Genomic DNA, 17506 nt, shown 5'->3' on the forward strand with positions numbered 1-17506 from the left:
AGGAATCCAGGAAATGGACTGGTAGGGATATGGGAGGGACGATAGAGAAGAGAGAGAGACAAGAAGGAATATTGGGGAGCTAGTAATTGGCTTATATCATATGCCCATGTGGTAGTGTCAAAGTAAATGAAAAATCAAAAGAGAAGATCAATGGAAAAGTAAATAGAGGGTTCTCTAAGAATAGCCCCAAATTTTTTTGATGTGTTCATTGTATTTATTGATGAGTTTTATGAACATGTTTTAAGTGTACCATGTGCTTTGCTGTATTCGCCCCCATATCATATTTCTTCCTCTTCCCACTTCTAGTCTTCTTCCTTTCCTCAGATTGTGTCATTCTCTCTCTCTCTCTCTCTCTCTCTCTGTCTCCCTCTCTCCCTCTCTCTCTCTTTCTCTCACTCTCGCACGCGCGCGCACACAGGACTGGGGGGTGGGAGGGAGAAGGAGAATCTAAATAGAATCTAGGATCCACCTGTAAGAAAACATTTGCTACACTGCTTTCGGGGTCTAGCTCATTTTGCTTAACATGATCTCTAGTTGCAGCCATCTTCATTCAAATGATATAAAGTTTTTGTTATAATGGTTGATTAAATTCCACATTATGTATCCATACCACATTTCTTTCCTGTGCATTTGTTTACATAGCCTATGCTGGAATATTGTGACTATTTCAGTCAAGACGGATTGGCAGGGATGGGCAGGTATTGCTGTTGCTTGCTGAATTTGAATATGTTCCCTGGAGTGATACATCTGGATTCTGTGATGGTGTCTTTGCAGTTTTGTGAGGAGCATCCACACCGATTCCTATGCTGTCAGGATAATTTGTATTCCTACCAGCAAAGAATGAGTTCCCTTCTTTCCCCTACACCTTCAACATCCTTTACTCTTACATAATTTCTGAATAACAGCAATAAGATTAATAGAATATTAATGCACTTTTGATTTGCATTTCCCTGATGGCTAAGGTTATTGAATATTTTTTCATGATTATTTTTTAAAGGAGCCTCATGTTGTCTAGATTGACTATCACTCTTTCTGTAGTTGAGGGTGTCCTTGAACTGATCCTTGTGCTTCCACCCTGTCAAGCTCTGGATTATGCTTCCATGCCTGTTTGATGTGCTGCTGGAGGTCAAACTGAGGCAAGCACTCAAACAGCACAGATACAGTCCTGTCCTTTCTTTATTATTGGCTTCTTGAAAACTTATCATTGAAAGCCCATTAATTTACTGGGTTGTTTGTGTTCTTTTATGGTGGCTTTTTTTTTATTTTTTGAGTTCTTATACATAATGTCTCTGGCAGAAGTATAGCTACCAAAGATTTTGTACAGCTGTGTGGGTTATCAAGGATACTTGGTTGTTTCCTTTTCTAGGTAAAAACTATTAAATTTTATGCAGTTTTATTTGTCAGTTTTGGATATTGCTTTCTGTAGCCTTAGATTTTTAAAAACTCAAATGCTTTGAGCCCCTGTCCTCTTCTAGCCCACCATCCAAAGGTAGGGGAGAACAGAAGCTAAATAGGACAAGGGGATGTAGAGCTGCTTACAAGTAGTTCTTTGTGGGGATTCCAATCTCTGCTATCAACATCCCCGCAGTCTAGTTTGGTAGTGTCAGGTTACCAAGAGTCCAGTTCAAAAAGTGTTACCAAACACGAAAAAGCAGTGGCAGCAGGGTCCAGCAGAAATAGCCAGCCTCTGTTGGATCAGCACTAGTCAGCAGGAGCAACCAGAACCAGCCAGAATACCAGGAGAAGTTCTCTGCCATGCCTCTCTCTACAAAGTGAGTATCAGCGAAGAAGGGAAACCTATAAAGAGTTGCACAGCAAGCAGTGCAAGTCACTGTATGCTGGGTTCTGCTTATACTCTCTACAGATATCACGTGTCTTCTCATGTGTCTGCTTCAGCAAAACATCACAAGAGTCTGCTTCAGGGAAGCATCACATGATACAACCAGAAATTTCCAGATTCCAGTATTCAAGGGTATTTTGTTTTGTTTTGTTTTTGTTTGTGACTTTTTTTTGAATTTCAGCCTCCCTCTCCCTCCCTCCCTCTCTCTCTCTCTCTCTCTCTCTCTCTCTCTCCTCACACACATTCTTTAGTAGAAATTTAGGATTTCTTTTTTTTTTTCCTTTTCCTATGAAGAATGTCATTGGGATTTTTATGGTGGTACATGGACCTGGAGATTGTTTTTGACAATGTTAGGGAGGTTCATTTTTGATTCTTTATGAATATGGGTAGCCTTATAGATAAAATAATCCTATACTTAAGAGATCTGTAAGACTGCAGAAAACTAAGAAGTGATAAATTTACATTTGGTGAAGTAGTCTTCTACTTTGTATTTAACCCTACCTTTCTCATGTACCAGAAATAAAAGTGTTAGGAAGAATTCAGAAAGGGGGAAAAGAAATAAGAAAACCTAGAAATAAGCCTAACCAAGGAAGCTAGAGACCCCTATAATGAAAAATTTCAAATACTGAGCAAAGCAATTGAGAGAATGACGTTGCCTTATACGAGTGTTCAGTAAAGGGCTGTTTACTTCTACAAAGGAGACAAAATAATCCACTTATGATGGGGTCACCTTTTCCTCAGCTCCCCATGAGCCTGCCCAAATGGGATGATGGGCACTATGGCCCTGTGAAAGCCTGTAGTTATTTTTGTCAAAATAAGAACAACAAAAATTTTTGTCTAACAAAAGCAATTGGATTTACTCCAAAATTCTAGGCGTTTGTGTGCAGTTCCTGCAGTTTATTTTGTCACACACTCTTGTAGTCCTTAGCCTGTCACTGAAATGTGGACTGTTGTTGAGGTTACCTGCTTAAAAGCCCAAACGGTGGACTTGCTGGATGTGCAGACTGACTGAGATCCAGGTTTTCTTTCTTTCTTTCTTTCTTTTTTAATATATCTGGCTACTGATTCAAACTTTTTTTTTTTTTTTGGTTTTTCGAGACAGGGTTTCTCTGTGTAGCCCTGGCTGTCCTGGAACTCACTCTGTAGATCAGGCTGGCCTCGAACCCAGAAATCTGCCTGTCTTTGCCTCCCAAGTGCTGGGATTAAAGGCGTGCGCCACCACTGCCCGGCCTCAGGTTTTATTTCTGACCCGGGTTGCACACAACTGGCGGAGTTGATAGGTAGTTCAGAGCAATATACAAACAGTACCTGCTGCTCCCAGAGCTCAAAGAGGCCAGAATTACTTAGCACACTACTTTCGTAGTGGTCAACACAAGAAGATCTAGCTACTTGTGAAACATTTTAGAGTTAGTGAAGTTCTCCTGAGATGGTTAACCTTTCAATGTCTTTCCATTAATTAATGTATTTATTCACTTTACATCTGGATTGCAGCCCCACCTCCTTCTAGTCCACCCCCTCACACAGCCCCCCACTCCGTCCCTCCATCCTTCTATCCCTCCATCCCCCTATCCCCTTCTCCTCTGAGAAGGTCAAAGTCACCACTCCCCAGGTACCAACCCACCCTGGCACATTAATAATTTTAAGAAACTCTTCCCCTGTAGTTATTACAACATTTAGAGGCAGCTACTTCCTCCTCACTCAGTTACTACTGTGTTAACATTAGAATAGTCCTTCCTCATGGCTGCATAGATGGTAATGATACCACACTTGGTTTTATACTAAGTTTGCAAAGAACGGCAGCGGCATTTCTGTCCACACCAGCTGGAAGCACATACCTTCTGGTACTCACATTGACCAAGTCATTGGTATGGGGTAAAAACACAAACCGCTGGGGACAACCAAAGTTCTAATTGAGAGTTTGTATTAAGCTGGCATCTGCCTGGAGAGAAACATTTCTCACAGAGCAGCCCTGAATGCTATTACAGGGAGTTTCTTTTAAAGAGAAAGAACACAGAGAAACTCCTGGCTGGCAATTGCAGGGGGAAGCAAGCAAGAAGTTTAACAAGAGCCAAGAACATGCAGTTAGCTGGGACATTTCAACCCGGAACAAAGTTCTAGAACAGAGTTGGGTGCTTTCCCACAGGGCTTTTCAGAGTAGATGTAGAAACCAAAGATGGCTTCAGCTGAGACAAGATGAAGAAACCTTCACCCTGTTACAACATCAGTACGGTTACATTGCCTATGCTGATTCAGTCTTGTAAAAAGAGTTTATATGGATTTAAAATAGACAATTGTTATATTTTGGGGGAATATTATGTACATGAGTACTCTATCTGCATGTACACCTGCATACCAGAAGAGGACATCATATCCCATTACAGATGGTTGTAAGCCACCATGTGGATGCTGGGAATTGAACTCAGGACCTGGAAGAGCAGCCAGTGCTCTTAACCTCTGAGCCATCTCTCTAGTGCTATTGGAATATTTTTGATGTTGATTTTATGGAGTCTCATTTTGTAGCATTGGCTGGCCTAGAACTGACTGTATAGATCAAGTTTGCCTTGAAGGAATATTTCTGAATACAACCTTGTTGTATCAAATGTAAAACAATCATTTTTCCCCTTGATTAGAGTTGAACAAAAATCAAACCTGACATTTTGTTGCTTATAAATCTCATGAGTAAGATTTGAAACAAATTTTCTAGTAATTTTTTGTTTTTTTTTTATGCAGAGAAAATACTAAAATAATATGTATACTTTAATTTACTTTGTTAACTTAGATTTAATATCATATTAGCAAAAATAATATTCTTTTACTCAAGTGGTATTTCCTTCTGTATTTAGTTTATTTGCTGTTTTATACAAATATGCTGGTGTAATTAGTGAGCCATTAAGATTTGTTTATTAGAAGAATGCATAATTAAGTAGCAAATGGTATTAGCTGATCTCAAGTCTGGCAAAAATCTGTATTCTTCAATTATCATTAAAATGTTCTTTCCTATTAGTATTCTGCATCTGCTCATGTGTCATGTACACATACTTTTTATGATATAATGACATACTCTTCCCCATTATCCACTGTAGCTTAACACTTATTTTTAAGAAATATTAAAGAAAATTTAAACATGCAGTTTAATAAACTGTTATAGAACGGTTGCCCATATACTTCTAGTCAAGTAAGAATTCGTTAATATTATTTAACATTGTTTTCACAGCTACGTCTTTTTCCCACTAATAGTAACTATTATTTTTATTTTTAATAGTATTTAATTTTTATTAATATTTTATTATCTAGATGTGCATTATTAAACAACATTTTAATTGTTGTTCCTTGGGCTTTATGCTAATGATAGCATAGACTATATATCCTGTTGTATCTGGATTTTTCTATATAACATGTTATTTAAATTAGTATTACATGTATGGATAGTTTAGTTTAATTATCACATAATATTTGATTATATGACAATGCATGGTTTGGCTATGGATGTATATTAAAGGAGTTCCCTGTTAGGTTTTTTGTTAACAGACAAAGGCCTTTTTAAATTTTGTATTTTGTTCATTACTTTTTTGTCTTTCCTTGTATAAATATCAAGTAGTTTGAGTTGCTTTATAGCTCTGTACTAGGTTATAAGTAGTGGTAGGGAAAGTCCTTTGTTTTTAAAAAAAATCAGCAACAACAACAACAACAACAACAAAAACCTGCCTCCTTTCTGATCTCTTGCCATGTAAGATTTAAAATCATGTCACACTGACCCCACTACTGGGAATATAATTTCCATTGTATTCATTCTCTAATCAATATTGAATGAATTGGCATCTTTATAATACCAAGTTTTCTAATCTATAAACATACTATCTCTATTTAATTAAGTGCATTAAGTATTGTTTAATTCAACATTAACATTTATGGTTTTCCTCCTAGAAGATTTATAGCTGGGGACTTGTTTTCATCTCACTGTGTTTTGTGTTGCATAGTTATCACACTATGTGGCTGCATCCACAAGTGGCTGACTGCATACATGACATGAGGCTAGACCCTTAACCTCTTTGCTCTTGGGTCCTGTTGGGTGAAGTGTTTACAGTGATTATATTTGTGAGGTAGCTACGATGTGAAGTGTGGTACACCTCTCCCAAACTTGGAAAGTAGGAAGCACTTGATAAGGGGAATTTTATATTGGATTATGAAAATACATAAATTATTTGATTAATTCTTTAAAATTATTTTAGTGCACTACTATTACAGTGAAAATGGTTTTGATAGTAATGTGTTGAATACACATTTTTGCTACAGTTATCATGTAAGTAGGATCTGTGCTTCCTTATTGTAATACTTAACATTCTTCAGTCATATACTAATAGCTGTCTTCATACAGATCTTACGCTTTTGATATTTTAAAAGATATTATATGCTTTTCTATTACCAACAAGCCTTCTTTTTTCATGGCAATGTTTAATTGATCATTGCTAGTATAACTAAGTGTATTGAGTATTTAAAGTATCATCCCCCTGGCTTCCCTCTCATATGTACTCATATATGTGTTTATGTGTATATAAATTTCCTTCCACAAGTTCTAGTTGCTTTCTCATTATCAACTGAATTGCAGGATCATACTTTTAGTTCTTATGTGTTGACCATAGAGAGTTTTCTACTGTTTTTCCTTCTCTCATATCCGCGGGGTTTATATTCCAGTATCCACAGTAAATATCTCCAATTTTGGATACTAGTCATAATGTATGGTTCGATATCATACCTATGTGCTGAGATAAAATGAGGTAAATGATTACAGTGAAGTCACTCTGTAAATGTTGCTCCAACACTGGTACTGTGATACCCGACAATTGATCTAACAAGCAAACCAACTACTGCATGCCCAGTTGGCAGGTAGCATGTACAGGCTGGCACAGGTCCTAAGCCATGTAACACTGCATCTCATCATACCACTCAAACACCTAGCCCCCTCTTTAACCTACTCAGCTGGTTCCAGGGCAATCACAGCTGCCGTCTGCACTCAGCAGAAGGGGTTCACAAAGATATGAGCATCATGGGGTTAGTGAGACTAGTGTATGTTTTCCTAAAGACTCTCTTTCATTATGGTAATCCTTAGAATGTCCTGCCTTACACCACTGTCTCATCTAAGGTATGATAGTATATTCTTAACTGATTGCCTCCATCTACCCCTGCCTAATTTCAGACTCTTCTGTAATAGCAGCCAGAATTATCCCTACCTCATGATTGCAGATTCTGACATTATTCTTTTAATTTTTACTGCAGAGCCTTCATGTTGCTAATATATATGTACTTATTCATGTTATGTATTCTATGTTTTAACACATACATGTATTAGGTGATATGTATGTTTTTCAATACACTATACAATGTATAATATCAGATCAGAAAAACTGTGGCATCCCGCTTGGATTATGTATCATTTATGTGTGTTAGGAGCACTCAGAATCCTATCTACTGGTTATATTTTTATTTTTAATTTTTTTGATAATTTCACAATGTGTGACTGTAGAAAGGTCTAGAACTATCACAGTTGCTGATGTTATCTTGATGTTTAGGTCCCTCACATTCCTCTGGCCATGTCTTATCTCCTTTCTGTTTCTTGCCACTTTGCCTACTTTGTTTCCTTTACTGTTGCTCTACTGTGCTAGGAATGCTCCCCACATAGGCTCTTTGTTCAAGCCCTTTGCTCTCTTGACTTGGACACTCTTGCTCATGTCTCTGTGACTTGTCCTCCTTTTGTTCTTTGCTGAGTTGTCATCATCTTAGGGTTCTTTTCAGATTACTTTGCTTGAAATCCCACAGTGATCACTCCCTGGTAGCAGCCCCTTTTGTATCCCAGTGTTAGATGTATTCATTCATGGCTCTACCCTCCAAACTTCGCAAGACTTTGCAGTTTCTGTAACTTATCAGTGAAGCAAACTCATTTTAGAAATGATGAGTGATGCACTAGGAACATCCAGACTGTGAATGCACCCTTATGATCAAATTATAACATTAAGTGCCTATTGTTTGTGTTGATAATCTGTGTGTTTCATTTGCCTAGTTACTATAAGCCCTTGCAACATCTGGTGATGGCAATTTGACTATCTGTCCTGGAAGGTAGCAAACTAAAAAGCCACACGCTACTGTAAAATGGAAACTATGTGTATATACAAATCTTGAGGATGTACAGATGGATATTTTACATTATTTTTAGACATGAACTTATCAACTACAAAATTTATGCTCAAAAATTGAATAAGCAAGTTATAAAAATAATACCAAGATTCTTGTCTTCTATTGATTTTAAGATTTTGGCATTGGATCATCATAGCTATCTTGTTTCCCTGTCTAGGTATTTAGTCAAGTTGACAGATAAAATTAGGCACAATTGGGGTGCATCAGTCCTGGTCTTTCCTTTGTCTTTTTGGAGGTCAGCTATGAGATCCTTTTCAAGGAGTTGGAAGGACAGGACTAACTATGGGCTGACTTGAGTTTATTTGCATTTAACTTTATTTTCTGTCTTGTGAATACATTTTTCCTTCTTTTCAGTGTTAAATGGGAATGGTGGAGAACCTTTCATAGCCATCTGCCTTTCCCAAGAATTTCCTGTCCATTGTTAGCTAGACTTAACAGAAGGCAGACTATTCTTGCCTGGCTTACTACAACTTGCCCTAGAGCCTTTCTTGCGCCATCACTATTACTTCATCTGTGTTTCAAAGCAAAATGTTCTTGTTTGTAAGTTCTCAGACTCCTGAGAATAAGATGTTTCCCTTTCCTGGAAATGGAGGACAGTGGACTGTTTGCTCTTTTGTAACCTCAATGGGAATTTTCTCAAACAACGTGGTTTCTCTGGATTTTATGTTTCTGTCATGAATTGCATCAAGGCAGACTTTAATGTTATAGTTGGCTTTTTCTCCCCATAACGAATTACATTTGGTTGCAGTATAAAGTCCTTTTGATTTATTATGTAGTTAAATTTGCTTAACTTTGAGCTACTACTGGCGGTTGCATGATTTTAAAAATCTTACGTCATACATTGGACTTAAGTCTTCATCGCCAAGTGAGGATTTGGTTGAGTCCTGATTTTTTTCATAAATAGAGTTGCTCCAGTTCACATGAATCATCTCACTGCCCACCTAGCTACTAAGGGCCCCTCCCCTTTCATATGTTAATTGAGGGCGAACTTGATGGTCATTTTTATTGTCAATTCAGTAGCCTAAAAGAAGAAACAGGTTAACGAATCATTTTCTTCTAGTGTGTGTGCATGCATGCATCATCTGTCATCCTTGATTCCTCTTTTGATACCACATGTCTAGTCCACTAGGAATTCCCATGTATTTACTCAGTTATTCCTGCCTCTCAGCTTCACTCCTCTGCAACTGACAAGCCACTGCTTTGAAGACTTGGGCATACAGATGAGATGGGAACACAAGCCCATTGTCCCCAACCCTTGCACACATAAGATAAGTCTATGATCTTACCCTTGTACCCAGCTTCCTGGCATAAAGGCTGTGCCAGAGCAAATCACATGATGAAGAACTTCTCACCATCTCCTGAGAAGTTTCAAAAGTCAGAAAATTTGGGGGTGGGGTTTCACTCTCCAGTTCTCCTGTCATGTCGTACATGGCAGTGGCAGCTCTCTTTCTGCCCCCATGTATCTCTCTCTCAGCTTTCTCTCCTAATGATCCACTCTCAAGGTTTTTACAGGGATTCTATTCTCATTCTCTCTCTAGGCCCCACCCTATGGCAGGCACCACCACACTGAGCTGTCCTTTGTTTGTTTTGGTTTTTACATCGGCTCTGAGGACTCACCTCAGATCCCTATGAGAAGAGGCTTCTCGTTGTCCCCGACCTTAACTCCTTTATGCACTATTTTTAATAATTGTCGCTGGCTGACCTTGAGCTTGCTTTATATTTAAAGCTGTCTGTTATTTACCCTTTTTCCTTTCTTTGTGGTTCGGATCTGAGCGGTTCAGTCTTTAACTAGACGTCTAGTCTTCTGTGTCTCCATCTGTATTGAATCTAAACAACAAGTGATGTTCATCTCTTGACTTCCTAAGCTGAGCGGAACCTTTTTCTGAACTAACCTGGTAGACTTTACTTTGGTTTTATATGTTGTGAATCATTGTGGCCAGGTTCTAGGCAATGCCATTCAACAGCTATTTTTGGCAAGAATCTTACTTTATTTATGTACACCTTGAATAGGCAAAACATGAAGTTGTGCCAAGATATGAAATTCATATCATTTCTGAAGACATGAAAAGGTAGTGATAGTTTAGTGAACGTCCATGTAAAAGTCATAATCCAGCAATATTCTATATTATGATAGGAAACTTTCGGTGTCTCCCTGGCCAACAACTCATTAGGGAAATCTCTGTCACCAAACAGTAGGAATCTGGTATATATAATATGCTTTCTTTTCCCTACCTCCTTCCAGATTTCCCCCATTTCCCTACTTCATGTTCTATCTTTTTCAAGAGAACAAAAGCCAAAGATACAAACCAGATAAACTAAAAACAACAACCAGCAACATGAGAGAAAACAAAAAGCACACAACAAAACATGGAGTCCATTTTGTGTTGTTCATCTATTCCAGAGCATGAGGCCTGCCCTGAAGTGTGGTTGACATACCCAGTGACACTTCATTAAAGAAAACTGATTTTCCCTTTGCCAGTGGGTATCAATTATGGATAACTTCTCTGTTAGGGCTGGAGCACATGTCTATTTCCTCTTTCAGTGCTGGGGCCCTGTCTGGCTTGAACCTGTGTAGGCCTTGTGCATGCTGCCACAGTCTCTGTGCATGCACATGTGCATCAGTCCTGTTGTGTCTAGAAGGCTCTGTTTCCTTGATGTCATCCATCACCTCTGGTTCATTCTCTCTTTCTGCCTACTGTCCTCTATAGACCCTGAACCTTGAAGGGAGGGCTTTGGTGACAATAACCCACTTAGAATTGAATGCTTCAAAGTCTCCCACTCTCTGCACAGTGTCCAGTTGTGGGTCTCTGTGTTAATTCCTGAAAGCTGTGGGTTGGGTGAGGCACAGATTTCTGAGGTTTCTGCTTGACATCCTAATGCTTCTCATGTCCAGAAAAACAGTTTTGATACTACCATTTCCACACTACCATTTTATTTAGTAAGCAGAATGGCTTATGTTAATGGCAAAATCATCATTTCATCATTCCTTCTGTAATTACTTATTGGAAAACTTTATGTTTGTTTGTAGTTTTAATGGATTTGCTAATGTTCTGAATCTTTAGGTAACAGTTGAACTATATTTGTTGTTATTGCTATTGTCTTTTTTGGTTTGTTTCTTTTTTGTTATTGTTTTTGTTTTGCTTTGTTTGGGGCGACGGGATCTTCTATATTCCAAATTGACTTTGAATTTATGCCCGTCTTCCTGTCTCAGCCTTTGAGTGCTAAGACTATCAGTACCCACCACCTAGCCTGGCTACAAAGAATGTCCTCATAATTTGTGATGGTATAGATATAGTTTAAAAAATCTGGATTAAACATTAAGAATTACTTCTGAGCAGAGACTACAATTGTAAATATTTAAAAATAAATCTGATAGGTCAGTATTTTAGCTCATGGATATATAGTCCCAGCCCTTGCAAAGCTGAGGCAAAAGGATTGCTGCACATTGGAGAGCAGCGTGAGCTTCAAAGTGAGTTCTATGCCAACCTGGACTACAAAGTGAGTTCCAGGCCAACCTGGGATGCAGAGTGAGACTGAAAATAAAAAGCAACTTGAGATAACCATTTAGATATTCTTATAATATTGATTGGTATCTCAAGGCTCAGGAATTATTTGAAATCTGAAGAATGTCCACACTGCTTTACACAATTGTTCCTTTTCTCCTCTCTGTAGGCTACTAAGTGTGGTGTGCTGTGATCTGGATGCACTTCTCTTACTGGAGGCTCAGTATCAAGTATCTAACATGTTATTACATGCTCAAGAAGAAAATACCTTTGAGACCTCAGAGAACCACAGGTTAGAAAAAAAACACACAAACAACAACAACAACAACAAATAGGGCAACATTAGAACAATACAGTCAGCAGGTTGCCTTACATGTTATTTCAAACTAACTTTCTGTTGGAATTACTGTGTTTAAATGAAGGAGTAGAAAACCATTTAAGCATGAATGTCCCAGAAAGATAATGGTATATGTTTTTGGAGAGTATTATATGTAACGTTTGCTCCTTTTGTCTTAGTATTTTTTACTTTGGTTTTCACAGAGGTGTAGTACTTTTAAATTCACATCATTTTGTTCAATGACCCTTTGAATACAATGCTTGGTTTTACATCTATTTTAGAGCCACACTGTCTCCAGTTTCCTAATTATGTCAGCTTGTAGCCATGCATTCTGATTATCTGCCAAGTGAGATTTAGATCTTCTTTTTCTTCCTTATGAATCACACTTGCCATTACCTCAATCTGGCTGACATTTATAGAACACACATTCAGTAGCTGTCATTGCTCTCATGTCTACAATTCAGAACATAATGGGATACCTCCTTTCTACCAGGTCATGGGGAGTTATAGGGTATCTCATCGGATGTTGAGGTTTACTATAGACAGGAAACATCAGAAGCATCAGAAACTTCTCATCATCACCGTTTGCGTTGTAGACTTGGGCCACTGTAGAACACAGGCAAAGCTTTTGTCTCCTTGCTTGTCAGCCTAGTTTTCAGTGGCTGAGCTGCCTCTGCATTCTGGGAGTTTTCTTAGAGATGCAGTTCAGTTACTTCAGAAATAATATGGGTCCTAATCTCATTTCTGTAAGTACAGGATCATTTATCAAGGAAATACTCTTATTAATCTCACTAGTCTGATGTCAACTATCAATCAATTGCTTCCTCTTTACCAAAGAAGTGATAATATATGTATAAAAATGAATGTAGCCTTCTGTACTGTAAATATGCTGATGACCAGTATGTTTTGCAGATACTTTTCTGGTTCACTCTGAGTGTATATGTGGTGTGTTGTGTATGTGGTGTGGCGTGTGTGTGTGTGTAAGTGTGTGTGTGTGTGTGTATGTATATATGTATATATGTATGTATGTATGTATGTATATGTTTGTGTGTATGTGTGTATGTATGTATGCATGCATGTAGGTATATGTGTTTGTATTTCTTTGCAATCTAGTGACATGATGTAAAAAATCAAACCTTATTCATTTAAGGAAAGAGCAAAATTGATGTATATTCTCTTTTAGGAACTTTATTATTGATGGCTTATCAGTAGAGAGAAATCACGTTCTCGTAAGGATTAATCTCATTGGTGGACCTTCAGAGCGGATTTTGCCTCCAAGGATGCTTGAGAAGGTGAGTGAAATATTTTGACATGTTTTAGAGCAATGCATCTGGTTGAAGTGGCACTGAGCAACATTTTCCAACTGACTACACACCAATATTCCACTTTTGTTGCTTAACAAACTTTACAAAGTGGATAAACTGATTCAAAATAAGAATAGTATTGTCTCCAAGAGCTCACGAGTCCCCATTGTGTATGCAAGAGCAGTAGATTATTATTTTATTACATACTTGTCTTTGTTCTGTGTGTCCTTGAGTATTTGAACTGTGAAGTTTGTCTTTGTTACAGTCCTTAACTCCTGTATATTTACTCTCGTATTGCCTTATGGAGTCCATATGGTCTTTATAGAGGAAAGCTGTGCATAAGAACTTCCTTTCTGTGACTACTACCCTGGAAAAGATAACCTACAACTCATTGGCAGAAGAATAATAACTCTGTGGGCCAAAAGAAAATACAAGGCCTTTTAAGCATTGTTTTCTTTTCATGGAAACAAAGCAACTCTATCCTTATCAGTCCTAGTCACAAGAATAAGATCATATGTCCAAGTTGTTTGAAATTTTATTACATTTTGTTTATTGACTTTTGGGAATAGTCAGTCATAATAGCAAATAACTTTTGACTAATTGGACGAGATGTTTATGAACAAAAAAAGGAGTCAGTTTAAATAAATGATACTCCAAAGTTCAGTATCCTAACCCAGCTCAAGTTATCTGTTGTGTGTTTAGGGCGATGACCCATATCCTTGGCCAATGTTTTCTTCATATCCATTGCCACAATGCTATCTGCCAGAAGGTCCACGAAGTGCTGATATAAAACAAGGTAAATCTTTCCTATCAAATGATCTTCCAATGCTTTCATAACTTGAGAGGCTGTGAGGAAGTTAAGTGCTGATTTCCATTCAGCACGCTGCCTCTAGGCTTTTCCATTTGCTCCTGGTTTATTGTTTAGCTAGTAACTGTATGAGGTCAAAAAGTACTACTTGCAACAAAGGCACAACCAATCTCTTCATTAGCAAAAGATGTTTGGTTTAAAGACTGAATTGGTAGTGACTACAGGGACAGCCCAGCAGCTAAGAGCACTTGCTGCGCTTGCAGAGGACCCTGGTTCAGCTTCCACAACCATCTGACACTCCAGCTCGATGGTCTCTGACACCCACCACTGGCTCCCAGAGCATTCAACACACATGTGGTACAGGAAGGCCAAACACTCATACACATAAAATAGATACGCCTTTAAAATCTATTTATTTTAGAAATCTAGATCAGTAGGTACTGATTAGTTAAATTCTGCAAATGTAGAAGTTTGTTTATCGCAGTGTTTGTTTTAAATAACTGCTGGGTCTACATGAATCCTGTGTACTTAAATTTGAATTATAATGGGAAGTATTTTATCCACCTTTGGAGGCATCATCACAAATGGATGGTTGTACAGCTTTTCAGTGTAACATGAGTGAAATAGACAAAGTAGTGTGCTAGCATAGTATATATAATCAAACTGCCTTGCTAAAGAAAGTGTTTTATAAAAAGATGCGGGTAGTTCAGACTGTGTGTGAGCTTTGGAGGGGAAAGCAACAGTGAGCAAAGGCAAGGCTCATGCAAAGGAGCTGAGCTCGATGACATCATACACTGCTGGGGCTACGCCAAGAGGCTCTAGGCCAGGAAATTCCTACAAGAATTATGAGGATCCACGATCAAACTTTTCGAAGTCAATTCTTAACATCAATATCCTGAGCTTTATAATGCTGTCAAACTTACACTGGAAAGAAATCATGTGTGAAAGATATATTCTACATTCACTTTATGTGCTTTCAAGTTTTGACTTTGGGTTTCAGTCTTGCATGACAAAATCTATTACTTTTTCAGACACTTGGGAGTAACATTGTACATTTTCAGGAGGAGGTTCTTGCAATGGTGCCTTTGGATGCTTCCATCCTCACTCCCATCCTTCAGGGAACTCAGGCCACTTTCGGGTGTTTGCTCTGAGTCTTTCTGTTAGGTTATTTATGCTGTAGCTTTTGTCTTTAGGTTATTAACCTGCATGCTTGCTTCTCTGCTGTGCTTTTCATAAATACTGAGTGCATGGTGACTCCCTGGGAATTATAAATAACACATCAATACTTGTTTGTTTGTTTCATTACCTCGACCTTTTTCTTGGTTTTCCTTCACATAACACAGCACTGTTTCCTTTGCTAAGATTCATTTGGAGAGAGACTTTTCCTTATTATGTTTTGAATACCAGACTCACTGTCAGTTTTATTAGCTGACTTCCACCTTTATTAATTTGGGTCTTCAAAGTATTTTGGGAACTTGAACAAAGGAAATGAAAATTAAAAAAATATAAATAGATATTTCCCCAAGGATAAACATATCCATCAGTACCTAGGAATCAGTACTGATGGAAATGTGTTTTTACTCCATTCAGAAGTGATTTATAAAAGAGCAATAATGGATTCATGTTCTGCCAGCAGGTGCCAGAGAGTTGTAGGGTGTTTCCAGGTCAGTTTACTTTCCTGTTCTCTTAGATGAGTATTTTTGCAACTCTTTTCTCTCTTCCCCATTCTCCATCTTTCCTTTCAACAATAACCAAACGTCTCATTTTGCTGGACTAGACAGGGTACGGAGCATCCATGTGTTACTAGTGCACATCAACCCTTTGACTGCCCACACACCTGCTTAGTCCTTCAGTCAGAACTGGGAATGCACTAGCTTAGCTGATTCGCAAAAGTCAATGTCAACATCCTCCTTGCCTCCCCTCAGTGATAGTGATTCTTACACTTCTTTCTTTGTCTCTCATTTTTGGATCTTCATCCTATGAGCCTATAATGCATCCATAATTTCCTGAGGCTATGCTTCATAAATTGTGTGTGTGTGTCTGTGTGTGTGTGTGTGTCTGAATGTGTATGTGTGCATTGAGTTGAGTAAAATAAGCCAGGCAAGCAAAGGTAAATATACACATAAGAGTGAATATATTCTGTTTTTCTGGAGGACCCTCTGATACTCTTCAAGATCCATAGCATAGTTGGATGGAGTTCACTCTTTGGCCTTCATCAGTATTCTGCCACAATTACCTAGTTTTTTCTATTAATGTGTATTAATTGTACAATGTAATCAGTTTCCTTAGGACATATTAATACAGGTATATTTCAGGTAACATGAAGATTTTCTGTTCCATGTAAATGACATATTTTTTTCCTTTGTGGTTAAATAAGACTCACTTGTGTATATATACCACTATATCCTTAATTGGCAGGCATCTCTGTTGGTTCTGTAGCTTGGTTTTTGTCAATTCTCTGTGGTATAAAAGGCTATACAATGTCTCTGTATGCTGACGTAGATTCCTTGAGATATATGGTCAGGAATGGTATACCTGGATCATACGGTAATTCCATTTTTAATTTTTTGAGGAATCTCCATACTGATTCTATAGTGACTGTACCAGTTTACATTTCCATCAACTAGGTTTAAGAATGGCCTCCTACTCACTCCCAATTCTAGATATTGGGAGCTGGCAAGCAGGAATGGGGGTTGTCTAGTAGGCATGGTGCTGAGAAGGTCCACAGGATGAAGGAAAGTTGAGTCTACGATGACAGTCTGTGGATTCAGGGAGTGGAGGCAGAGAGGCAATACAGGACCCTGCAGTTGGCCTGCTATGCAGCTGGAGGTGACAAGGGGCATTAGAATTGGAGGACAGGCAGAGGGTGAGGATTGCTACCTGATTCCCTGTGTAACCAGTGGGCTTCCTGGGAGACATTGCCATTGGTGTTGAAAGATGAGACAGAATTTGTAGAAGGGAAAGGTTCATAGGACAAAGGGAAAACCATAGAAAATCTATTTAGTCCCTTTGCATTGGGAGCAGAGAGGAAGAAGAGGGTCCAGCAGTCAGGCTGCTACTGACCTGGGGGTAAGACTGGAGAGGTGGGAAGGAAGGATAGCAGGCCAAGTGAAAAGTGCTTACCTATTCCCTGGCTGGAGTGGCCCTGGTTGCCAGGGAGGCACCCCTGTTACTGATTCTCAAATCATAGATAGATGTCTTGAGCTTCTTTGCTGTTCCTGAAATTTTGTATCTCTTGACCAGTGTCTCTCCCCAGAGCATCTCCCTTAGCCCCTATCACTTCTTTGTCAGTGTGCTTCTGAGGCTTCAAAGTGAGGTCATGCAGTATCCATTTGTTTTTGCCTGGCTTATTTACTAAGCATAATATCCCAGAGGCTGACCTATAATGTCACAGTGGCAGGACTTAGGTTTTTTAAAAGCCTAAACTCCCTACTGGGCCTTTCCCACAAGCCACAAAGAAAGTGTTTCTATCTATCTATCTATCTATCTATCTATCTATCTATCTATCTATCTATCTATCTATCT

General features: G+C 38.5%; 1 protein-coding gene across 1 annotated transcript in view; it reads left to right on the forward strand.

Annotated features, from left to right (window-relative positions):
• Nucleotides 1-17506, forward strand: part of Tbc1d32 (TBC1 domain family member 32) — a 194725-nt gene that overhangs the window by 112279 nt on the left and 64940 nt on the right. Inside the window, exons 23-25 of the mRNA XM_028772606.1 lie at nt 11702-11824; nt 13053-13161; nt 13876-13969. Coding sequence (XP_028628439.1) covers nt 11702-11824; nt 13053-13161; nt 13876-13969 — 326 coding nt within the window. The remainder of the gene's footprint in view (nt 1-11701; nt 11825-13052; nt 13162-13875; nt 13970-17506) is intronic.

Source organism: Grammomys surdaster, unplaced genomic scaffold, assembly GCF_004785775.1.
Source record: "Grammomys surdaster isolate TR1022 unplaced genomic scaffold, NIH_TR_1.0 215, whole genome shotgun sequence".
Classification (NCBI taxonomy): domain Eukaryota; kingdom Metazoa; phylum Chordata; class Mammalia; order Rodentia; family Muridae; genus Grammomys; species Grammomys surdaster.